The sequence below is a fragment of the Lathamus discolor genome, chromosome 3 (assembly GCF_037157495.1).
Source record: "Lathamus discolor isolate bLatDis1 chromosome 3, bLatDis1.hap1, whole genome shotgun sequence".
NCBI classification, from domain to species: Eukaryota; Metazoa; Chordata; class Aves; order Psittaciformes; family Psittacidae; genus Lathamus; species Lathamus discolor.
The window spans coordinates 109,370,024-109,396,996 of NC_088886.1; the positions used below are offsets into that span (position 1 = coordinate 109,370,024).

General features: G+C 40.6%; 1 protein-coding gene across 10 annotated transcripts in view; it reads right to left on the minus strand.

Moving 5' to 3' along the window:
• Positions 1-26,973, minus strand: part of PRKG1 (protein kinase cGMP-dependent 1) — a 490,458-nt gene that overhangs the window by 23,034 nt on the left and 440,451 nt on the right. For all 10 annotated transcript variants that reach the window (XM_065671117.1, XM_065671107.1, XM_065671109.1 and 7 more), the window contains one exon: positions 11,733-11,829. In XM_065671117.1, the coding sequence (XP_065527189.1) occupies positions 11,733-11,829 (97 nt within the window). The remainder of the gene's footprint in view (positions 1-11,732; positions 11,830-26,973) is intronic.

The following is a 26,973-nucleotide window of genomic DNA, read 5'->3' on the forward strand; positions in this document are numbered from 1 at the left end:
TTTTTCTGGGATACCTACTTACACAGCTTCAAAATTAGTACAGAAAAGGAAGCAGAAGGCAGTGGTTTTATTAGGTGTTTGATGGTGTCATCAGTGCCACAAATGTTTAAATATAGAACAACCAGGTGGCTACAATTAGCTAATGCAAGACTTTGACCTAATGCCACAGGAGAATTTAGATCCATTTTCCATTCCCACTCCTGTCGTGCTTCATAAGGCAGAAGACATGTGAGAGTTTGGGAGCATGGGGTCATTAATTTGCATTAAATGTGCTGATACATCAAAATAAGCTGCTGAGGTATGAAGTTTGAAGTTTTGGACTGCCTCATTGTCCACCTGGAAGATGAACCCTACAGACTTCTTCAACATGCATGAATCCTCTCCTTGCTTCGGTGTTCCTGCCAAATGAGGTGACTGTGAAGACTACTTTTATGATGCAAGTCTGGGGAGCCCCAGGTAATTTATATTATTCTTGCAAAGAGCAAGTTTAAATATTAAGCTCCTGATAGTTCACAGAAAAAAAACCACAACAAAACCCTCATGTTTAATACCAATCTCCTTTCAAAAGTAGAAAAATATATTTAGGAGTCACCTGGATATTTAATATAAAAAAAACAAACAGGATTAATGTTGAGAAGACGAGAAGGGCTGCTAAGAATACCCTGCCTTTCAATTATAATGAGAAAAATGGCTCAGAGAGCCACAGAAGCCATAAGGATTTTGACTCTTGGCTCAGAGGTAGGGATATTCTTGGCAAGAAGCTCAGCCTCCCAAAGAAACCCACTACAAAATCTCCCGAACAGTTCAGAAAAGGGAAAAGGTTGCAGCTTTCCTTGGATGGCAGTTTGCAAAGGAGTTTTCCCTGCCGCAAAGCTCACGAGATTAGCGTTCACTCACTTGGAAGCAACATCTTGTATTTCAAAGGCCCCAGGACTATTCATTCAGTGGAGACCTGCTGAGCCTTGGGTTTCAATCCCCCTTCTTCAAGAGCAGCTGAGCCACTAAGAGGATCAACACAGGGTAACCACCAGCCTCCATCTCTCTCAAACTTTTTTTTTGCAAGTTAAAAGAATTTCTGGTCCCTTCCCTCCTCACTTTTTTCACTCCTTTCCTTGAATTGACCTTACCCAGTCATTGCCTTTTCATCAGTGTAAAAATCTCCCAAATTAACTCTCTCAGAGATAATTTCACTGATTGTAAGAGCAAACATCAAGGCCACTGGAATGTTGACACAGAACAGTGATATTAAAATCAGGTATCTCCTGAATACAGGCAGGGAAAAATTAGAAATAACATTGATAGCACTGAATATACTCCATCCCTTTCTCCATCCCTTTCTCTCCACCTTCATACATGTTTCAGTTTTCAATTTTATGTCCATCTCATCATTGAGCTCTGGTCCACAGTTGCAATCCTGCCTCCAAATTGCATGGATTGCAAAAGACAAAGCAGTCTGAACAGCAAATCTACACCAAGAGCGGTCTCATACCATCCATTCCAGTGCAATAATCACCCAAATAGTGAATTCTGGTAAAGCGGTAGTTACTACTGATGCTCTCCTGGTCAGACTTCCTCCTGGTGAATCTGCTTGAGCTCTTTCCCTCACTGTTGCAAATTAACTTCTGAGGGAGGATATAAGCTGTTTCAGTTGTGGAACAGGAATACATTTTCTCTCAAAAACAAACAAACAAAAAAAGCAATAGGGAGCACAGTTAAATAAAATACAAACCCCACCTTAAAAAGGTGATGTACAAAGCCAGAGAGATAAGAGGTAAAATTAATTAGATCAGGTCATTCTGCAGGATTATGACCCAAGGAATAAACTGCATCCCAGTGAAAAAATAACAGGAGAAATTTTGTTTGTAAGTACATAAGCCAGTTGTAGAAACAAAATAGAATGAGAAATAGTTGTGTTCATTTTGCACAGATACATATTTGCATAAAGATATAAAATACATATAAACATATATTGCATATGTTGATATGCATATCAATTAGAAATAGAAATGTAATGTAAATATAGTTGCATTTTGAAAAATATTCTGGTCCAAGCACCATGGTGATGGGATATCACAGTCACATTTGGAGCTGTGGCTGCATCTTCAACCATCAGGTTTAATTGGACAGCGCTACGTTGGAAGAACCATACTTCCCTATCTTTTAGCACCTTCCTATTGCATGAGCTTGCTTCATAAAGAAGCAGCTATTCCTTTCCTCCACATGTCACATCCATCCAGCCCTCTGAAGCAAAGAAGCTCCACAACATAAGGGTGGACAGGAGTTAAAGCAAGCAACTTTCTTGCATGCTAGCCCCATGGCTGCCCTCTCCCTCCCTTGTGGTTGTGTAGGAAGCACCATTCACTCAGATTCATGGCCTTTGGCTGTGTTCAGTGTGGTGCCCCATTTCCATGTCACCAGGTGTTTGTTTTTTTTGGCAGCCTGAGTCATTGTGACAAAGCTACTCCTGAACAAACCCAAACAGGTGGGTCACTATCTAAAAATAAGTTTCAGAAATTCCCTTAGAGAGGACACAACAACAAAATGCAAATGCAGAGGAGAACAGAAAGACAAGAGGAGAGGAGAAAGAGAGATGGAGAGGAGAAGAAGGAGGGCAAGAGAGAGAGAAGAGATCCAGCCTCTCTTGCTCTTCCAAGTCCTTGTTTTGTTAGACCTCAGCTGGCTTCTCCTTATGTCTCCCCATGCTTATATGAAAATGTTGGAACCATTCCAAAAGCTTTGCTTTGCTTTATGGTGTATAAACTTCTGCAACTTACAAAACACACAGCACACTCAAGGCCTGATTTTTGTTTCTTTTCACACAGCTGTAATTCATGTATATATAAATATGGTTCTACACCTTAGTGCTTTCTCAGACTTTCTTGGAAAACGGATATTGATGAGACAAAATCCAGAACTTGATGGAAAAAAGAGTAAATGGCTCTATCTGTATGTTTCTTATCCTTCCTCTCTCTGCCTGTCTTTACTATAAATCATGTATGTGTATTATATATAGTCTGCAATGTGAGCAATTTCCATGCAACTCCAGTGACAGCCGAATTGATACAATGCAAGCTGGCCTTGAGAAACTGTAAAAACTAATAAATTTTTACCAGAATGTAGAACAATACCCCTCAGAAGGATTAAGTTCAGTGATGATTAGTGAGGTGCCTGAACCTTGCCATACCTAGCTTGAGGATATGCTATTTTAACTGCATCTGTCTCATTTATGGCCAGTCTTCTACTCCTGCATGATTTTCTTCTAGAAGACAGCAAAGAACTTCTGATTTTCGTTATGCCTGTGAGTTACACGTCTTGCATGGCTGTGGGTTTTTCAAGAAGCCCTATGATTGTGCTTTTTTCCCCAAGGAGATGCTACAAACAATATCTGGAACTATGGTAATCTGTGTAGACCCCTAAAGCCACAAAAGAGCAACAGACCCAAGGGCACAAAAGCAGAGCTTAACATTATATTTATATATATATATTTATATTTATTTTTTTTAATTCATATTTAAATTTATATTTTTAGTTTATCCTTCATTCATTTTGGCCAATGCAGTGTTTGCCATTCAAAAATCTCCAGATTTCTTTCACTTATGTAATGGAAGCGCTTGAACGAACATGAACTTTCACAGCGTCTGGACGCTGTGTTCACAAAAACCTTAGTCAGGAGCTTTTTCTGTTGATCTTCAAAGGCAGCTGGCCAGGCTCCCAGCTGAATGGGAACACACAGGGAGAAGAGTTTATGCAAGTAAAAAATATTTTGTTTACATCTGGAGATGTGGCTTTTTCCTAAACACACAGCAACAGTGAGCTTTTAGGAGCTGGACAGAAGCTTTTCTTGAACTCTTGTGTCCGCAGCTCACAGATCAGTTGCTTGTTGCTTGTGTCTCCTGTTGAACTTCCCTTGTGGGCACAGTGATACCTTTGTAATGACAGAGATGCTTTTAGAGAGGTCTTTTGCTGGCTGTGCGTTTTGCTGTATGTGTATTATTCAGATATAATGGAGCCAGAAATCTGTGTTATGAGATGCCAATATCTTCATATCATGTTAAATAATAACTGGTTCAACCATAGCTCTTGGGAACTGAAGTGCAAATGCTTTTGCTTGCTGGGTATGTCCAAGGTCCTTTATTTTCTGCTGTTTCCCAGCTAGATGCATTTGAACCAACGAAAATAGAAGCAGCTGTTGCTGAGCGCAGCACTTGCAAGATGAGCTCTCCTAATCCCAACAGCTGAAATGCTGCACGAACAAAGCAGAAACTTCTGCCCACCCCCAGCAAAATGGTACAGCATGCTTTGTATTTATATTCTTCCAGGATGAAGCAGATTTCCTTATACTAATATTATTTGCCTTACAACTTGTTTTCTTGTCAGCATTTCTTTTCATTGGGCAAGTGAGGGTATAGTTTGCTCATATTTATGCCTTAAAGTCTACTATGGTGCTCAGTATTTCAGATCTTTCCATTTGGGTTTTGAATGTACTTTGCACATCTCCTTAAGGCCAAATTCAGCTGCTCTCCTGACCTAAGGTTTAGAGAAAAATTGTAGTTTGCATATCCAAATTATAAGCAGGCTACATGGTGCTTCTCACTCTATCCTTTCTACCTCATGCCCAACATCACCTTAGTTTTGGGTTAGCTGTCTGCTGAGTGTGAATAGGCATGGTGATTGGACCAGGTTAGGCTGGAAAAAATAAGTCAAGGCTTAAAAAAAAACAGACCTAAGATGGAAAGAAAACTCAAGAAGCAGTTTATGTCATCTACCTGGCGAAAGTGTTCGATGCTGTCCCACACGACATCCTTGTCTCTATACTGGAGAGACATCAAATTGATAGATGGACCACTCAGTGGATAAAGAACTGGCTGGATGGCCACACACAAAGAGTTGTGGTCAACAGCTCAATGTCCAGCTGGAGACCAGTAACAAGTGGTGTCCCTCAGGGATCAGTGTCGGGACTGCTCTTGTTCAATATCTTTGTTGGTGACATGGACAGTGGTAGTGAGTGCGCCCTCAGCAAGTTTGCCAATGACACCAAGCTGTGTGGTTCGGTTGATACACTGGAGGGAAGGAATGCCATCCAGAGGGACCTTGAGACGCTTGTGAGGTGGGCTGATGCCAACCTCATGAAGTTTAACCACAACAAGTGCAAGGTCCTACACCTGGGTCAGAGCAATCCCAGCACAGCTACAGACTGGGCAAAGAAGAGATTCAGAGCAGCCCTGCGGAGAAGGACTTGGGGGTGCTGGTCGATGAGAAAATGAACATGAGCTGGCTGCAGTGTGCGCTTGCAGCCCAGAAAGCCAACTGTATCCTGGGCTGCATCAAAAGGAGTGTGACCAGCAGGTCGAAGGAGGTGATCCTGCCCCTCTACTCTGCTCTCGTGAGACCTCACTTGGAGTATTGTGTGCAGTTCTGGTGTCCTCAACATAAAAAGGACATGGAACTGTTGGAACAAGTCCAGAGGAGGGCCACGAGGATGATCAGGGGACTGGAGCACCTCCCGTATGAAGACAGGCTGAGAAAGTTGGTGCTGTTCGGCCTGGAGAAGAGAAGGCTGCGTGGAGACCTCATTGCAGCCTTCCAGTATCTGAAGGGGGCCTACAGGGGTGCTGGAGAGAGACTCTTCATCAGGGACTGTAGTGACAGGACAAGGGGTAATGGGTTAAAACTTAAACAGGAGAAGTTCAGATTAGATATAAGGAATTTCTTTGCTGTGAGGGTGGTGAGACACTGGAACAGGTTGCTCAAAGAAGTAGCAAATGCTCCATCCCTGGCAGTGTTGAAGGCCAGGTTGGACACAGCCTTGGCCGAAATCGCCTAGTGTGAGGCATCCCTGCCCATAGCATCGGGATTGAAACTAGATGATCTGGAGGTCCTTTCCAAGCCTAACTATCCTATGATTCTATGAAGATGCCCCTGCCATGTCAGGGGTGTGGGAGCTAGATGATCTTTAAGGTCCCTTCCAACCCTAACTATTCTATGACTCTATGAATTAATTACAAGTGGACAGCAGGGTGGAAACTGTCCATGATGATCTTATTTTCTTTGAAAAAGTCTTACTTCGACTGGTTGGGAAAGCACTTAAGTATCATATCACAATCTGAATGCTATGGGACTCTACAGGGAAATAAATTGCAAAATTACAGTCTATGAATACACCTAAGTACAAGCTAAAAAATCCACAGTCCTTAGGAAATCTCATCTCTTCAACAATTAAAGTTGCTTAATCAAATACTCAACTGTGCTAAAACCCTGTAATTTAATGTTTTGATCCCTATACTGAAAATTGATATTCAATGCTTGACAACATGCACAACTAAGTTTTTTAAAAGCAAGGGCACTGGGAAATACAATAAAACTTGTGTCTTTCTTTCCTGGTTTCATCTGGGGAATCACAACACTTTCTATAAAGGTATTATTTTTCAAAAATGTCTAGAAGGAAAAAGCTAAAAGCAGTGAGAAATGTAAACTGTTTCATGCATAAAATCACGCTAACAAATGTAAATAGCAGAAGAAGGGTTATATATCTAAAATATGAGAAACCAAATGGAAAAAATTCACTACCGTGGTTTCTTGTAAATGTCAGACAGACCTAAACTCTCCAGCCCCATACGTGATCCTGACCCCCTCCTGATTTTCACTTTGTCTACAGTAGAGCACCTATTTTTACATCTAATTCCTGCTTCCAAACAGAGCTGAAGCCTCTGGCTTGACAGCTCATATCCTTATCCAGCCTCTGACAGTATTTGATGGGCTACAAATGGCATCTCATCTTTCCAAACTTTGAGAACAGCTTTTCCATTAAGGCAAGCCCTGAGAATATGTTTTCATCTACAAAGGATGTATTTAATTCCACTAGGAATTAAAAATCAAAGGAAAAATAAAAAAGTAGCTCTGCAGTGGCCCAGTGCTATCTGACAGTAACATTAAAATTAAGCATCCTGCACATAAGAAGGGAATAGGCTGCATATGTGAGAAGGAAAGGAGGAAAAAAAAAGGGGGGCTTAATCTTCATAACCATCATTTTGTTCAGCTGAGTAGCAGTAGTTCTGCTGTCAGATGAACATGGGATTTATTCAGGTACCTGATCTTCAAATCCCTCACTTAAAGCTCAATTTCTTCACCTTGACGGCACCCAAAATGCCTATTCTTTCAAAAGGAAGGAGGCCAAAGTACTCCTGATAATTAAAAATCAAGAGATTTCAAAGCGAAGACTGATCTTTCTAACAAAAAGCTTAATAATAGCTGGAATAAAAGGATAGCTATGCAGCTGGAAATTTTCACTAAGAAATATCTGAATTATACATCTGTCAGTCTACTGGAAGACGATTACAGTGTTTTTTTCCTCACTATCTAATTCACTAATGGTTTTGTTTACAAAACAGGCTAGAGGCTATAATAAATTTGATTGCACTTCATAATCTGTGGTCAGATTTCTCTTAAAACATGAATAAAAATGACAAATGCTGTACTGACCATTTTAAAATGGTCTTGTATAGCCCCAGTAAAATATGGCTGAAATTGAGGCTTCGTTTTTATGTGTATGTCCTTATTAATCTCCATATTGCAAAGGACTTTAGCTTTCAGTGGCCACCATGAAGCCAGAAGGACTTCAAGGGGGTTTGTCTAGTATATGGCACCATAAAACACTTTCATTAACGGCCTGGATTATAAAATAAGAAGATTATTATTAACTTTGCACCTATTAAAATCAAGCCGTAAAGGGTTGGAAGCACTTTTGAGAAGAGCAAGAAAATTCAAACTAATTGTTGCAAATTGAAGTAATGACTTGAAATAAAAGGGACACCATTTAGTAGTGGCAATATGCTGCTGCTAGCTTCCAGCTCTACCTGACCAGAGATAGGTCCAGGTTGGACTAATGTGCCTGGTTTGGGTATTGCTCCAAAGAGGGGAGAGCCAGCTGGTGCTAAGGAACAGGAATGACCACAGGCCTATAAAGCATAAATTAGATGTAAAGCTCAACACCAGCACATTTATTCTTTCAAAGAGAATTGTTCTTCAGGTTCATGTGATAATGGTCTTCAAATAATACAACCCAACCTCAAGGGCTGTATGTATTTGTATTTCAAATCTACTACAGGCTACAGCACAGAGATGTTATAATATTATGAAAAACCTTCCTGCAAACTTCCTTCTCTAAAGACTTCAACAACAAATTAGGGAAAACTGGTCAGAAGTGGCTAGCTATATTTGAATCTGACTGGATGACGATCTCTTTAGGTCCCTAACAGCCTGAGCTTTAATGACTGTATGGTTTAAGTATGTGCTCTAAGTGCCAATGACTTCTACAAAACTGCTGAATGTTAAAACATGTGATTAAACTTTTGTCAAGTCAGGGCTAAAAACTGAGACTGTCCTGAGACAGCCTTTTGCCTGCTGTCATCAGGATGTCCCAAGCCATATGTTCCCCATAGGAGTGAAGGCACAGCTCCCTTGAAGCTTGTGCACATGCAGGGAAAGTGGGTAAGCCTACAGGTTTTTAAAGGTGTATCTGTCCTGAGAAGTGAACGAAGATGTAGCTGAAACCAAATTTCAATTAAGCTTGCAGTGGGGTGTGGAAAAATATTTTATTTTGCAATTTTATTACCATCACTGAGTGATTGTTGGAAGCAATAACTGTGTAAACCAATGTAACAAAAAGGCATATGTTTATGCGTGGACCTGGTTTTTAGTCTACCTTTGCTCAGCCATCACCTACATGAACTGATTTCACAGCAATAATGACTCCAATCCTGTATGTTCAGATACTCCAATACATTTATTTTAGAGCTGTCTAAAATAATCTTGATTTCTATCAAAAATAACTGACCTAGGGCAGATGATTGGAAACACAGGACTTAAATTAAAAGGAAATTAAATAACAAGGACAAGAATACTAAAGTTCACAAAAGATTACTTATGATGGCTGGGGACACCAGACCTGCATTCCTATCCTTTGCAAAGCGGTGTTTCGTGGGACATGAACCTGAGATGATATTGCTTATTCCAACATATTACTAAGGCACTTTCATCCCAACACAGAACTTTGTCAACTGTCATACAGCTGAGAAGCTGAGCTGCAAAAAATAGTGGATTTGTCTCTTAATCCATGCTATTAAAAAATAAGAAGACCACTGGAAATATCTCTTGACATACAAATAATAAAATTAACTAGAAAAGCAATGGGAAAAAAATAAATATGATATTTCCACCTGTAATCTCCATAAAATTAAAAAGATTTTAAATTTTAGGCTGTCCTGCCTGAAAGCCATGTATTTGTATATGAATGCACTGAAGGGGTGACCTCTCCAAACAGCCAGCGTTCACAGAGTTGTCTGGAAAACCAGTGTGTATTGATACATACCACATCCGGAAATTAGCATGCAGACCAATGGGATCATTATTTCTTCTTGGCCAGCAAGACCCAAACTAAGCCCCAGACATTCCAGTTTTCAACCAGACACCACCAGCTGCCTCTTGAAGGGTATGGAGATGCCCTAGGGGGAATTTGCCCACAGCGGCTGAGGTCAAGCTACAAAAATCTTCTTCCTTTCAAAGTACTTTATTTATTTGATCAATTTTGCTCTTGGAAAGTGCAAAAATGTGAATGTTTTCCAGAAACAAATCCCAGCACTCCAGTGCACTACCAGGCTTCTGTAATACACTCAGGCAATAGTCAATTCCTCTGATACATTTTGCATTAGTTCATTTTTAGGCCTTAAATTATAACATCTATTTTTCATGGAGAAGTCAGAAGCAAGAGGTAGCAATTCTAGGCTTAGTTTTGACAAAAAGAATATTTCCTTGTTTTAATAATAAAATTTCCCTCTCTGGTAAAGAAACATAAAATCTGGAGCATTAAGCTGAACTTTGAAGTATCATTTATCCTTCTGTGCGCAATTCACTATTAGTTAAAAGCTATAGAAAATGACCTTAACCAGCATTTTCCTGCTTAAGAAAAGCCCTACAAGATAATGGAAACATTCTTCCCATCAGTGGCCTTTAGCAGTCTGCATTGGTGGCACCATGGATTTTTGCAGGTGTCTGAGATTTGGATGCCTCCTAAGAATTACCTGACTCCGATCTGATATGTTGAAGTGACAGAGCATGTCCATTCCTGCTTTTCTTCACACCTGGCCAAGTGTCACACGTTGCTAAGATTTAGTTTTTGACAACATCTTAAACCTTACAAATTAATTCTTTGAGCACCCAGAGTTAGAGGACTGGCCCATTGCCATAAGTAACAGTCCAATCTGCTTTCATATCTGTGTGGTTTGAGGGTCTCATAAGCAACCCTTATGAACACAAACTTATGCACCTTCCCAGGAACATCTCGAGGTTTTCAAACATCTTGAGAGCTTGTGCCAAAAAAGCCTTAAAAATGAAAACAATCCTCAGAAGCTCCTTCAGAAGATTCAGAACAAGCACCAAACTGGTGGGTCTCTCACTACAGGTCACATCGGCCAGAGAAGCCAGAGGTGGTGTTAATGTGGAGACGAATCTCCTGAGCATTATGCTGCTGTCAACAGAGGGTGAAAGGCCTTCAAAAGGGAGGTCGAGCACAACCCAAATTAAACTCCTGCTTTAAAGCATTCTCAGCAATAGATGGCTATAGAAGGAGTGGGGAAAAGACAGCCTTCCCAGACTATGGGAGAGCTCTTGTAACTCTCTTCCAAAATAACAACAAACAAATAAATAAATAATAAATCGAAACCCAAACTGCCAGAAGGGACCAGCATTCTCATGGACATGCTCTCCTCTGCACAATTTTACATACACCCAAACATGAAAACTTAGAAATAAATTACATGGAAGAGCTAGTTGCACTTTTAACACAGAATCTACCTGATAACAACACAAATAATCACCAAACCACTTAATTTTGTTAGTTTTCCAGTTACCAGCACTACGAGTGTGTTTGGCGCCAATAGGATTACAGAGTGGGAACTTCCCTGAGGTTTCATGATGCAGCAGTAACTGCTCCCTTTTCTGCCCCTAATTTACAGGAGTTCCTAACATACTGTACTTGTGGCAGTATCAGAAGCTCCTCCATGGTCAGCACCATGATGTAAACTAAGCTCCCTCTTTCCATTACAGGTTTTTGTATTTACATTATATTTCAGATGGGTCACACAATGGCTGCCAATTCGGTCTTCTCCTGCTCAGTTTTAATAAAAACTGCTGACCTCTAAATCCAAGAAGAGCAAAAAGCAAGGTCGAATTTTCTCCTTTCTACAAAATTCTGCACAAAATAAATAGTTTTCTATGAACTGTTGCAATAGTTTAGACACTGAATGTCTAAAATGAATGTACGGCTTTCATGATAACAAAACTATCTCTATACCTGAATCAGAAACTGCTTAGAAGAGACTGTACCATTCTCCGGTTCTGGTGAAGTAAGATTTTAGATTGCTCCTTCAACCTTAACACTTAACAGCTACACAATTCTTCAGGTTATTTTTAAAAGGCAATTAAAAGACCACTCAGAGAGATGTGTGTTCATCTCTCAACCTAGTACATAAATTCTTCTTGGTTACTGCAAAGCATTTATTTGTACATTTTTATTTACCAGAAAATGTAATTCAGCTTTCTTCAACCATTAGAAAATATATAATCCCATCACACAATTTTCTTCCAGTTATTCAGGTGTAAAAACAAAGAAAAATTAAACAACCAGTAACACAGTACTTACTCTAGGACACTCAAACTTCAAAGAAAAGGTTACCTACCAGCTCAACTCGTCCAAACCCTCCGACTCCAAGGGTGTCAATGATGTTGAAATCAGACAGTTTCAGGTTGGCGAAGAAGGCAGCTTCGGCTTCATATCTGGATTTTTTTATGTGAAAAAATGGAAATTTCTTAGAGGTGTAAACATGAGTACTGTGCAATACTGTACCCGAATGGCATGAGCGTGGAACAGCCTTTACCTGCTCAGTTTCCATTTTATCTCTTACAGTTTGCTTTTATTCACACACATCGATTTACTAGTCCCAATTATAGCATCTCTCCGATGTGCATGTTTTCCAAGTGAGAAAAGCAAACATACCTACTGCATGCCTACAATGCAAATGTCTGGTACTGCAATTCAGCTCCAGCTACCCAGCACATGCTACATTTTGATGTTTTCTATTGATCTTCTTGTGGGTGGGGTTTTTTTTGGTGTCTTTAAGTATTTTTAGAAGATAAAGTCTCTCATAGGAGTATGTCTTATCCAGAGGCTAGCAGTAGTTTCTACAAATGTTTATTGAAAGTGGCAAGATCATTAAGGTCCCTGGAGAGAAATCACAGCCAGGTTTTATGAAATCAGATCCGATAAGCTGCAGGCTGGTGTGCAAATGCCTGAAATGAATGACTTCAGTCACATATCAACATTTCTATAGGAATATCTTCACTTCTTTTCCTCCTATATGATCACTTGGAGTAGACGTCCCATCCCTGCAGGTCTCCAAATCCAGATGCTCTCTTTTTAGCCCATGTCCAACTGGCTCACAACATAGGTTCACCAAGCCCTTGACTAAGGAAGCATGCAAATTGAACACATGCAAGCCTGCCAAAATAAGCTTCCCATGACTATCCTCATGAACATGATTCCTCTAAAATAGCTCCTTGACAAGGTTTATGGTATTTTTAGAAAGGCTCAGAGGGGAAATGGATGAACAGGATCCACCCACTCAATAAAGTCTGACATTCAGCTGCTGAAGGAGTCCCCGTGCATGTACAACCTTTGGCTGCTGGCAACACAGACTTGTATGGGAAAAGAGCATTGACAGGATTATGGAGAGAGGCATGAAGGGTGTAAAGGGGGCATTGGTGTGGTTTGCAGTACTTCATTTTAGCCAAAATATTTTTCATATAATCCGCTGTTTCACCTGGATGTTTCATTTGTGCCTGATAATGCTAGCGTAAAGATAAAGCATCATAATGCTAGCCTCAATCATACATACATATGCACCTGTCTATCCTTTTAAGCACCTTGTCCATCACATCTGTCTTTAATTCAATAATGGGATGGAATTGATCTATTGACTTATTCCCTTCAAACTACCTGCTTTATTTCAAACTTCAATGACATTGGGAGAGAAAAAGCCCCTCTCTCCTCCCTCCAATTTTAAAGTTAAAAGGGAAAAATAAAAAGAGATGTGAAGAAATGTGAAAAGTCACATCTCAAAGGCCCAAATCCAACGCAGTAAAGCATAATTTTATCATGGGGTGTTGTAGACAAATTATTTAAGCTCTACTTTATTATTTATACTGTCACCATATCCTCTTGGTGACCTTGCTCCTGTGGCCACAGCAGCCTGATGCATCTGACTTTGGAAACCAATCAGAACTGAGCCTGCTTTACACTTGGGATAACCTTGTGTGACACAGCTGCTTATCGATTGTTTTATACTCATCATGAGGTGTGTACTAAACCTGTCACTGAAAACCTCTGCTAAATTAAAGGCGTACCTACGTGTTCCCTTCTAAATCACAGCAGAAACATTATTTTAAGGGTGACAGAGCAATGAGATGGATCTAATTTTCATGATAAATGTATAGACCAGTTGAATACCCTTAATGATTTATAATTGCTAGGGAGATGAAATCCCAGCATGGAAAATTTCCCTTCAACAATCAAACAACTTCAGGTCAAGGGAGCTCTGCATTACTTTTGCCTAAGGCTTGGGAGCTGAATGAAGCCATCTCATGCTTCCAGGAAGGCATGGGGTCAGCTACCCCATCTTCTCTCCTGAGCAACTAGTAAGGATTTCTCAATGCTGAACAAGCAGGGGATGAGAAATGCCAAACAGCAGCGTGTCAGAAGGGTTAGGGGCTCCAAAATCATATGGGGCAGAGACGGGCAATACTGCTTTCCCTATAATACCTCATCTTGAAAGATGACCAAGTCCTAAAAAAATTCTGTATAGTTCATATCATGTGTCATGAGAGGACAAAAACTAGGTAAGACATGGCATGCTGCTGGTAAGGCAAGCAGGATGCTTGTTCCAGCTCCTGCAAATTCCACCAGTTCTCCCCAAAATCCCTTAGTTTGATGAGAGTCAGGATCTTCTACTCTAGCCTCAATTTCTTCATCATTTTGTGTTGAGTTGCAGAAGCCGAGAGCTCTCCTAATGGGTTTTAAAGTACAAAAATATGTTCATTTATTGTTTTGCTTAGAAAATGTACTTGCAGCATTATTGTGATAGCTTTTTGAAATCTCTTGGCTAATTATCTTTGACAGACTTCTTAAGTGTAGTTAATAAAGACAAGTGAAACGAAGCATATAGAACAGTCAGATGCAGTTTGGTAGATATTGTGCAACAGGCATCCAAAAAACCGAAAGAAATTCCAAAAACATATAGTGAAACCAAACATATTTAAAATCAGGCAAGCAAGCCTTTCACATGCTTAGCAACAACAGTGATACCCGAATTCTGTTTTAATCCAAGCTATAAAGGTCAAAGCCCACTTTCAAGATAAATTCCTATAAACCACCAGAAGTTATACATTTATAAGCCCTGCAAAGCTTAAGAAAAAAAATCTCTTCAATTGCTAAATAAAAATATCAAAATGCGAATATTCCCAAGACATCTCCTAATCAGAAACTGGGGTATAATCCTCACCCTGACACTTAGAATACGGAATATTCAACTTCTGTCCTCCAATTTCCTTAACTGAAGCATGCTGCTCCCTAAACAGAAAATCCCAAGGCTTTCTGTAGCATGTGTTCCTCACTCAATAAAATTACAGTGAAAAAAAATATGTGATGTCTGATTTTATCACCTCCAAAAGAAAAGAAACTCTTTCAAGGCATTGGGAGGGCAGCGCAAAGAAATACAGAAGTAGTTTAAAAATTAATATCTGTGTGTCTACAGGAAAATATTTGGCTCTGGACCAGGCTGAAGAAATCTGCTACACTCAGATACTGGGGAGGATGCTTGGGATATTCCCTGGGAACGTACCAGAGATGGGAGGAATGGTGGAGACAGTTTGACCACATTTGTGCAAGATGACATGGAAATAACTCGCACTCAGGATAAAATACATGTGTGCCAAGTCAGGGCATATTTCTTCTGGGTACCACTTTGCAGATGCTACAGGCTTTTCCCATCTGGTACTTAGCAGTCTAATAAGAAATGTGGCTATATTCTAAATACACGGCTGCATGCTGGTGCTCTAAGACTTTTCAAACAAGAAAATGCTTTTTTGACCTCTGGAAGAGTTGGTGATTTAAGTTTCTAAATTAATATATAAGAGATATATTCGGAAGACATCTCGGTCAAGCTTAGAGGCATGAATGCTGATCAGCGTCACACCCATGTTCAACGACACTCTGGAGCTACACAGATGCAATACCCAAACTTTTTATGCTGAGATTCCTGCGGTTTTCTGAATCAGATATAATTAAGAAGAGCCCATCTCCAGATATTTTGGTAATTGCGCCTCTCGCCCACGCTATTACAGGCCAGTACGCCTGGGAAGTCATAGCTGGAAGTGCACAACAAGAAAAGACACAGAAAACATTCTCCTGGAAGGCATGCTAAGGCACATGAATAACAACAAGGTGCTTGGTGACAGCCAGCATGGCTTCACTAAGGGGAAATCCTGCCTCACCAATCTGGTGACCTTCTATGATGGGGCTATGGAACTGATGGACAGGAGTAGAGCAGTTGATGGACTTCTGCAAAGCGTTCAACACTGTCCCACACTACATCCTTGTCTCCAAATTGGAGAGACATCAATTTGATAGGTGGACCACTCTGTGGATAAAGAACTGGCTGGATGGCCGCACGCAAAGAGCTGTGGTCAATGGTTCAGTGTCTGGCTGGAGACCAGTAACGAGTGGTGTCCCTCAGGGATCGGTGTTGGGACCAGTTGTGTTCAACATCTTTGTCGGTGACATGGACAGTGGGATTGAGTGCGCCCTCAGCAAGTTTGCCAATGACACCAAGCTGTGTGGTCTGGTTGATACACTGGAGGGAAGGGATGCCATCCAGAGGGACCCTGACACGCTTGTAAGGTGAGCTGATGCCAACCTTATGAAGTTCAACCACGACAAGTGCAAGGTCCTACACCTGGGTCAGAGCAATCCCAGCACAGCTACAGACTGGGCAAAGAAGAGATTCAGAGCAGCCCTGCGGAGAAGGACTTGGGGGTGCTGGTCAATGAGAAAATGAACATGAGCCGGCTGCAGTGTGCACTCGCAGCCCAGAAAGCCAACCGTATCCTGGGCTGCATCAAAAGGAGTGCAACCAGCAGGTCGAAGGAGGTGATCCTGCCCCTTTACTCCGCTCTTGTGAGACCTCACCTGGAGTATTGTGTGCAGTTCTGGTGTCCTCAACATAAAAAGGACATGGAGCTGTTGGAACAAGCCCAGAGGAGGGCCACGAGGATGATCACGGGACTGGAGCACCTCCCTTATGAAGACAGGCTGAGGAAGTTGGGGCTGTTCAGCCTGGAGAAGAGAAGGCTGCGTGGAGACCTAATAGCAGCCTTCCAGTACCTAAAGGGGGCCTATAGGGATGCTGGGGAGGGACTCTTCATCAGTGACTGTAGTGACAGGACAAGGGGTAACGGGTTCAAACTTAAACAGGGGAAGTTTAAATTGGATATAAGGAGGAAATTCTTTCCTGTTAGGGTGGTGAGACACTGGAATCGGTTGCCCAGGCAGTGTTCAAGGCCAGGTTGGATGAAGCCTTGGGTGGGATGGTTTAGTGTGAGGTGTCCCTGCCCATGGCAGGGGGGGTTGGAACTAGATGATCTTGAGGTCCTTTCTGACCCTAACTATTGTATGATTCTATGAAACATTATCAAAACAGAGAGAAAACAAAAATTTTGCTCTTTAATAAAGAGTGTTTAAAACTGAGGCCAAAATTTTCACCAGAGCTTGTGAGAGTCCAGGCTTTAATTCCCAATGCATTCTTAATAGGACTTTTTGCTTATTGAAAACAAGTTTTGTCGCATACCCTACCAAACCAACCCTGCCAGAGCATATAGTCCACTCCTGTACCTAACAGGAGAGGCATCTTTTCCACAGTGGATGTCACAAAACAGCATAGAGGAGATGTTCCGATCTAGGTCAAACACAGGCATCCTTCCAAATCTATCAAGCTCTTCTCCAAGATTTCTTGAAAATCTGAATGATAGAGGTACCTACTGAAATCTCACTCAAATGACTGGCTTTCTGTAACGTTCTTGCCCTGACAAGTATCAGGGCCCTTTTATGGGCGAGCTGAGGCTCGGTACCATCACTTCTTTCTCTCCCTCCAAATAAAATACATACTCCTAAGGAGCTGCTAATTAAAATGCCTTGATTCAGCCTCCTCTTCAGCACGGACAGGCATCACATGCGAGAAACCAGAGTAATCAGGGGGATCAGGAGTAAATACCATCATCCACATGTCCCCATTACTTTGAAACAGCAGCGCAGAAGCCACAGCCCAAGCATTTGGGCAATGCCTGTTATGCAGAATAGGAGAGAAAAACACATGGCTTCTTACACTGCTGGACATTTCCAACCATTTAAATGAGTGATTGCCTCCTAGGACGACAACTACTCTGAAACACGTTTCAAGCTTCTCCTCCCAAATCTATAAAAAAATAAATAAAATGAAATCATCTTACCTAGGCAGCTAAAAAGGATAAATGACAAAATGTGAGGAGCAGAGGTTTGCAGTTGCCCAACTGCTCAGCTTTACTAAACTAGCTCACAATTCCTATCACATGAGCTAAATGTGTTGGGAAACATTAGACATCTGTTACCAAACTGTCATCTTGATAGACAGCTTGGCTCTTTCCACCTGCATGCTGCCAACTAGATGTAAATTACAACCAAATGGGAACCAACCACCAACTCCCTGATAAGAGTGAATGTAACCATTTTGGGTGAATAAAACCAGAATTTCAAGGTCTTCCTCAGTGTCAGACACCTGCTCATTTAACAGCTATTTTGTCAGCCTTATATTCAGCTTTTTTGGCTGGCCTGATCACTGTATCACCCATAGTTGAGGCATACACTTCTGCAGACAGAAATAATGAATCTCTTCAAAGACTAAAATAACTTGAGTTCCAGTACGTGGATGGTGATCATTCGACCCAGCCTGCAAGAAGACACAAATTAAATGAGCTTAACAGCCACAGGTGGGGAAAAACGCTTTACAAAAGAAAACCAGATTTCTGTGTCCACTAAAGAAGAGAGTCCATCTCGTTATGGTTCTTAAGATATATCTAGATTCTTACGATACAGCTAATTTCTTTTTAGCATGCTGCTTCAACTGATGCAGCACTTAAAAAAACCCCAAACAAAACTAGTTTGTGAATAAATGACAGCAAAAATCCCCCAAATCTTTGATTTTGTAACTATTTTTTCTATATATCTAAACATACATATTTTAGCTCTGGTGAAATAACACACCTGGGTCTAGTCTACTTATGGCACCTGGCTGCTATTGCCCTGCCTTGGACCCTGAAGTCACAGCAGGCTTTCTGGATTGGGTTCATGCTATTAAGAGAGATGCAGTTCCAAATGCAAGTGAAAAGTGGTAGAGAACATGGATCGAATTCATGTAACAAGGAAGCTTCACTATCTAAAAGCAATGTAAAGAAGAGCAAATGCAGTAAATGGTGGTAGGGATCCCATGTCTTGCCTTCTGCTCCAGTCAGCCCTCTTCCCACCTGCTCAAATGACTCCAAAAAGCCAAGACTCATGTGTTTCTGAGCGATTTTGGATAAGGGGAAATCTATGAATGGTCATATGGGTGAAAGCAAAATAAAAAGCACCTTATGTCATGCCCACATGAGATCCTTACCTTCAACTACGCCCTGTTTGAGTGGGGCTCAGAAGACTTAGCCACATTCAGGCAACAGACAGAAGCATGGCACAGCGACAGTGTATTTTACACAACCAGCAAGATCCAGAGCCTGGGAATGCCTGAAAGCAAATTCTTGAGAGGCATTGAGAGCAAATCTGTTTTTCTTTATAGTGTGTTGCCACTCAACCTCTCAAAGGTCCCACCCCACATGCAAAACCCTTCTTACTTAGCATTCCCTCCAGATATCAATCTATTTGAGTCACTACACCTGGTGGAGGGAGATGTCCCTTGACAAACTATTACAGTAAAAAAAAAAAACCAACAAACAAGGGTTTGAACCCAAAATCCTGTAACATGCTCATCAGACTTCTTCAAGAGTCTGATCCTAGAAAGTGAAGAGCACTCTCAGGTCTCCACTGATTTGTATTAGCTGAAAGTGTGATGCTCCCCCCAGAATTACACTTAGGTAGAGCAGGCAGTGATAGCAGATAATAACTATTTCCTAACTACCATGTATCGAAATGTCTGGGAAATGCCTATGTTTTGTGTTTCTTCCTCAGGGTACTAGATGTCCATTATCTCATGACACACAAATGCATCTTTTAACTTCCAAAAGTCCCTTTCAGGTAAACACTGGTATCAGTAAGAACAAAAATAACAAGAAAAAGACCAGCTCTTTACCTACTTTACTGTCAATCACATAACATTACAGAAAAGTTGAATTAATTTCAAGCTCTGACACATTATTGCAATTTATTAGCTCATTCACAAATACAGGATCACAAAATTGTTCCAGGATATCTCCATCAGCAGGGAAAGCAGGAAAACACCAATCAAAGACTGCAAGCTGTTGGATAAAAGTACCAGCACAAGATGACGGTGATATCTCACATTGGCAGTAAGGTTGCTGTCACCCACCCAGCCCTGAGTTGTATTAACCAGGGAGCACTGACATGCTATTGCCCTAAATCCAGATGGTGTTTTCTGTCCTTTCACAGAGATAATGGACAGATGGCATTTTAGTATGCCCATAAGTAAATTCTGCCTGATATTTGCTAGCCTGATGCAAACCCATTCCTGGGAGAGGTGGATGTTACAGTGTTACCTACAGATCTTGACTTGTTAGAGATGATTTACTGCCCTGCAACAAGGATGACCGAGGAGAACATTAAACTCATCTTACTCTTCCATTTTTCCTAACTGCAGACAACACTGAAAAAGTAGAAGGTGTATATCAATCTATCTACCATGTCTGTAGATAGACAGATACAGGGAGAAAGTATGATAACTTAAACCCCAATTTTTCCTTAGTTCAGGTCTCCTTCTTCCAGACCATCCTCCTGAGGTCAGCAGTGCCATGGCTTTAACTCCCGATTTAGCTGCTACCACTTCTTTATATGTCTTACACTTTCAACTGAAAATCCAAATCAAGAGAGATTTCATTTGGATTTTTAAAAGCAATGTGCTAGTGGCGACGATGCAATTGAAAGCTACAGCTGCATAGACCATTGCATCAAAAAGAAAGGCTGTCTTTCTTTTCAAGTTCATGTTGTCAGGGCTGGGAATTTTTCTTGGACGCCCCAGCACTTGAACTCACAGCATACTTGCCTTTAATGACTTTCACATCAGGAGAAATAGCATACCTCCTGGTTTAGATTTTCTTACAGAAAGTGAACATTTGAGTGGCAGCTAAAACAGACATTAAAGCTATGGCATCTCTAACTTCCTCTGGAAGGGGAAGGAGATCTGAAATTAAAAACATAAAGTTAAAAAAAATCATTCCTTCCCCTGTTTAAAAAGCACATTACTTTTTAATTAGAACTTGGCAACATGAACATGATATTAAGTTATTATAATAAGCTGTGCTTATTGTAAGTTGTTTCAGTACTTTAGCAAATAGAAGATTTTTTGAATTATGGGGCTTTGAAGACTTGTTATTGCATGGAGACCAATTTCACTGAGAAATGTTACTGAATGTACCCAAATACAGTCAGTTAAAATAGCTCGGAAAGACCTTGTCATCATTCAGGCTCTTTAAACTTCAAAGTTACTATTGTTCAACTTCTAAATGTGCCAAGAGATTGGCAATACCTTGTTAAACAAATTATGCTTATTGGGTTCAGTACCTTCCTTCTAGAAACAGCATGAGCACTGCAGTGGGATCTTATCTGAACAAAGGATGTGCAGGGAGCAACTTTAGTTAAATTCCTAAAAATTTCAACCTTTTTTCAGATGGTCACTGTGGGATCCTCTCTTCTTGTAACACCCTTATTAAATATCCACACAATGTGCACGTGACAGAAACAAGCCAAAATTTTGGTGGAAGAATCAAACTGTCAGCTGACCAGGGGGTGATAATGCCATACAGGTATGAAGCAAAGTGCTTTCAATAGAGCACAAGGGTATCAGGATGTTTTTTAGGGAATAGGTAGCCTGCTTTTCACTGAAAGTCAAAGGGAGGTCACCACTGAAAATGTGTGGTTTATTTTCTAGATGCATGTGTTTCTCCTCCAACTTCTAATGAAACAGCCTGGTGCTTCAACAGGACTCTCAGGGTCTTACTTCAGGAAGTCCTGGTTTTAGCTTTGGTTAAAATAACATTTGCACTTTTGTAATATGCCTAATGCTGAGAACATCCTGAAATAGTTCAAACAATATATTCTACAGAGTAGACTGACTTACAAACCCAAGACTTTAATCAATTTTAATTAAAAGGGGCGGAGGGAGGATGTGGAGTATTCCTTCCTCTGGCGGTGTTTCCTGTTCTGTACAGTATTAAAAGATATTGCTTAAGAAGGAGGTTTGTTTCTTCTTAACTCTGGGTGTTACTATCTGGAACCAAAGAAACTGCCTCATTGCCATTGTGTTGCAGCTCTGCCTTGGCTCAGCAGTGAGGGATTGAACCCAAAAGATTTGCTGATAGCACCATTGTGTATGGTATGCTGGATTAACCTGGGTAGGAAACTCATTGGTGACACTGGAAAAATAAAGCATGAATAACTTTCCTGACTCTGAGACAGGCAGCAACAGCACAACCTGAAATTTCACGCTATAAAAATTCTGAGGAAAAGTAAATTATTTTACACAGCACTTCAAACATTGCACATCAAATATAAAATGAAATATAATTTAAAAATGTTATTCATCAACATCAACAATTAATGTTCAAATCATATACTTCTGTAAAGCATTTCCTTGACAATTCAACACTTTCATTAGAAAAATTCCCACCAGTTTTCCTTGGGCAATGGGTATTATCACAGTTGCTGGGTGAAAGAAATACTGATTTACACATAGCCCAATATCATCATGTTTTGATGCCAGCAGGCATGAAGTACTGAGATGTTCTGTTGTTTGGGGGTTTTTTTGTTGTTGTTGTTTTACTGGGAGTTTTTAAAGGACATTCAGCTGAAATGTTACAGCCACTAGATAGAAGCTATTATATACTTTAGCTCACCCTAGTCCACAGAGAGTTTTATGTCCTGGCCACCCCATCCCTACTTCCAAGAAAGCTGTTTTGTTTTTTTTCTCCATGCAGCTGTGATTATTACAGTAGAAATGTGGGGTAGGAATCAAACTGCAAAGATACATTTATCATGCTCTCACACACATGCATTATACAACGAGAAAACTCTTCTGCCTGGCTGATGGGAATAAACTGAAAGTGCAGTGCACTTCAGCTTGCCTTCTTATCTTTGCTATGCCAGTGCCCAACAGTATTATGCCTTAATAGCCTTCTTGGCACATTTCTCTCATCACATGCTAATTCTAATCTGAATAATCAACCTTTCAGAGTAAAATATTAGATTCATGGGTTGTTGGATTGCAGCACAACATCTAACATCCCACTGCAGGGTGACAAGCTAGATTAAAATGCAGTTCACTGAAGGATTGCCAGGGACTATAGCATACTAATTCCTATATAACTCTTCCTAAATCATAGGTCACTACCAAGATAAAATTTGGGTTTAAATTCTCATATTCACCAGCTGAATCAGCTGATGTACTTGGGTATACTCAGCAATACTGAATTCTATTGTAGACTCACACCTTAACCTTAAAATAACACAAAATCAGTGAAAAATGAAGCTCCCACAGTGATGTTAACTACCCTTGAATAATTTAGAAGAAAAAAAATATTGTGGTGAGAAGGAGACAAGTCACAAGCTTCCTTCTATTTTCCTTATTAGTTCTGAATTTAACAGTTTCTATTTATAAACAAGAAAATGTATTTGGAAGATAAGGCATCGGGTTTTTTCCTCTCATATTTCTGATTGACATCAGAGGAAATACCTTCAGATCCCCTATTTTTTCCTTTTGAAAATACCAAGGAAAACCCATGCTTATGAGAAGTGCTCATGAAAAAAAGGATTTCACATTAGAACTCCAAATGGTGAACAAATCCCAGCTACCAAACTTGATTCAAAGATGCCAGCATATACACCACAGAAGAATACCAAAGTTATTTTAATGCAACTTATTGGAGTCACTGGGGAAGAGCCATGTCCATGTTATAACCTTGGAAAGCCAGATGCAATCTCAAGGAAAATTCAGTCTAATTACAGCTTGAAATTGCTCAAATCACAGTTAGTTCTGCTCGTTGCTCTTCTACTTTACAAAATCCCACAATCTAATTGCACACTGCTAATTAGATCCCACGAACCCCAAATCAGCCCATCTAAGCATGTAAACACTAAATGGCCCTTTTGCCTCCAGCCTTAATGTAAGACTGTGTTTCTCACATAAGTAAAGGCTCACCATGGCAACAGCAATGCTCAGATTAAAAAGACTCGGTTGCAGTTTTCTTCTCTTAGATTTTTTAAAGAATGCGCAGAACAGATTGATATGTTGCTGATGTTAGACATTTGTCTGACTTACTGTGTTCACAACTTATTGCACATTTGTAAGAGTCCCATGTGTTTTAGACAGAGAGACACTAAGTTTTGCCCCCAGTTCTTCTTCCAAAAGAAGAAGAATCGTCTATGAAAAAAATCACTTGCTAGATGGTTTCCAGCTTGATGGCTACTAAGTAGAGGTCCACCTCGAATGAACTTATGTCCCTCCTCTAAGGGCTGCCCAGAGGCATTTCTGCAATACTTCCTGCAGCCTCGTCTAAATTCTCACATACACCCACGTATGATAGGATTTGGAGATGTTGCTGTAGCAGATAGGTGAATGATGTTCTTTTTACCCAGTGGCTCCCCCAAAATGCCCACAGACCATCAGTGAGAACTACTAATTGCACTGGGGTTGCTGGACTAAACTTCCCAAAATTTTAGTGCAAGACCTTCAAGCTTTTATTCCTTTGGCCAACCTCAGAGCACCCCAAGCATGCCTGCACTGCTGGCATGTTTCATCCTAATTAACTTTGGAAAAAAGGTGACATATAAGGAGAAGGCAGAGAAGAGGACATAAAGTCCTACAAAAAAGTGGTAGCAGGCAGGAAGCAGTTTTTTCCTTACAAAGCAAGTACGTGTACACACAAAGCGAGGTTTGTCTCTCCTCTTGCTTATTCTGGCAGACAGATGAAAATGTGGGAAGAGATCAGTGAAACTGGGTTCCACACAACCAGCTCCATCCTGATATCACCCTGTGTCAAACCTGCTTTTAATTTGACTTATCTGCTAAGATTTTACTTTTTTCTGTGACTATGACTTTCAAAAGCAAAATCAATTACTTGGGCCATGCAGGTCCTTTTTGCTCCAGGTTAGAGAAACTCTGCAGAGGCAGAAAGTTTCCTCTCCAGCTTAACAGCTCTACAGAAATAATGAATTTTCCAGTATCTGGCAAAGTTAAGAAAAAGCATCAAAACAAAGGGCCAATTTAAAGAAAATCTGGAAAAAATAGGTAACAAAACAACTGTGCATGTACTGTCCCAAAAACACAAAAAAAAAGATCTAAGAAAAAGAATGGGAGAACTAGGTCAGGCTCTCAACGAAGCTGTGGCACGACAAACATATAGGAGGCATGAAATGACCATGGCTAGGATGACATAATAGCAGCCACAGAAGACACGGGAAACATGAAGGCTGGAAACACCAAGTAGCCTGGTCCTAAGGAAAGAGTGATCTGTTGCGTTAAATCAGGTTAACAAATTAAATTATCAAGTCATGCAGGTCATCTGTAATTGGAAATTACAGTCTAAACAGGGAAGGAGAGTATCAGGATGAGATTACTGACCACCCATTAGACAGGCAAGGGTGGCTTTGATCTGCTGAAGGAGCATCTGACAAGACCTCATCAAAGACAAGACAACCAGCATGAGTGTGCAACAAACTCTAGATATACTATCTGTCAAGCCTGAATTTTTAGGCACAATTAATGATTATTTTTAGAGATGGCTAAACAGGTGGCCCAAGAACAAAGAAAATTTGTGACTTAATGCCAGATGATATGCACGATGCATTTCACACTACCACTATTGAAGAATCTCCCTGTAACAGAAACCATAATGTATTGAGATTTAACACGGCTGGAGGTCTGAAAAGAGGTTTAAAATAAACGCATCACTCTTGCACTTAAAAATTCACAAAGGGAATTCAGAGAGTAGCTAGGAGTTGAACATGGGAATTAAATTTAGCAGCAGCATGTAGGTATCCAGAAACATGTAGCAAACATACCATCTATTGAATGTGGATCTAGGATAGGTCAAATGGAAGCTGGTGTGGCTGAACAGCAGGATGAGACAGTACGTTAAAAGCAAAAAGGCAACCTTCAAATATGAACTGGTTTCAAAGAGACCAATAAAGAGACAGGAAAAGAAAAAAAAAGAAGAATTAAGCCCTGTCTGGTTGCAAGGAAAACCACCATAAGGCAGGGGGAAAAAGTAACACAAGTAACAACTTCAAAAGGCTTATAAACAAATAATAAATCCTTCTCTATCATAGCAGCAGCAAGGAGTCTGACTGTAGGCTCTAGGGTCTCCAGAGGCTCATGCTCTAGAAAGAGCACACAGAGGAAAACAAAGCCATCTGAGGAAAGCTCTGTGCACTTTTTACCCCAGTGTTCAACATGGAAGACCTTGGGGAAATCCTACCACTGCAAACTTCCTTCCCAGGGGAATCACCAGAATAAGTGTCACCAGTTGAAGTGTCAGGAGGGGCCCCAAGTCAACTAAAGGAACGTTAACTCATTTCCAGGCCCAGATGGTGTTCACCCAGCACTTCTGCTTGAACTCAAGGTGAACTACTAACTGTGGTTTGTAACCAGCTCTGCTCACAGAGGGATGGAAGTGGCTTTTTGATGTGATCCAGAGTGCTGTACTTGACTAAGCCCAACATCTGCCCTAACAGAATTAGTTGACACATGGATAAATCTGACTTCTTTGGGGAAGAGCCAACATGTTTCACAAGTCTACTGGAGTTCTTTGAAGGAATCAACAGGCACATGGGCTGAAGAGGTCTGGTCGGTATAGCTGGCTTGGATTTCCAAAAGGCATTTGACAAGGTTTGAAAGGCTGTTAGAGAAATTAAGCTACCACGAGATAAGACGAAAGGTTAAAAATAGGAAACAGCAGACAGTAATACATAGCTGGTTTTCCTAATGGATAGAGGCCAAGAGTGCTCAAATCTTTCCTGCTCAACATCTTTATAGATGATCTGTAAAATGGGAAAATAAGTAAAATGACAACATTGGTCAAGGATATAAAATCACCAAACACCAAAAAAAAAAAAAAAAAAAAATAATCCCAAGGTGAAAAATTGCCCAGGGACTCAGGGACAAGATAATACATTCATCAAAATCCTGTAGAAATGTAGTGAAGAACATCAGGGAAAAAAAGTCCTGATCTTATACATGCAGTAATGGTTTTCTTCATCCACCTTTACCCCCTCCATTCCATCTCCAAAACTACAGAAAACAACTGGAAAAGATACTGAGGAATGTGATGGCAAGAAGCACAGATCTGGATTGGTTTTTGTTGCAGGAAAGACTGCACTAGGTGTTTCTTCCTGAGAAAAAGACAATTCAGGTAGGAGAAGGCAAAGGTCTAAAATCTGGATGTGCCATGGAAAGCAGCTAAGGGGATTCAGGTTAAAAAACCAGACCACCAAGAGCTACTAAATATATCAACAGCACCTGCGTGCAGGAAGTCTCAGAGTCCCAAATCACTGGAGACTGGTGCATCATGTATCCACAAGCATCTCTTTGCTCTTATTCTCCTTCCTAGATATCTGCT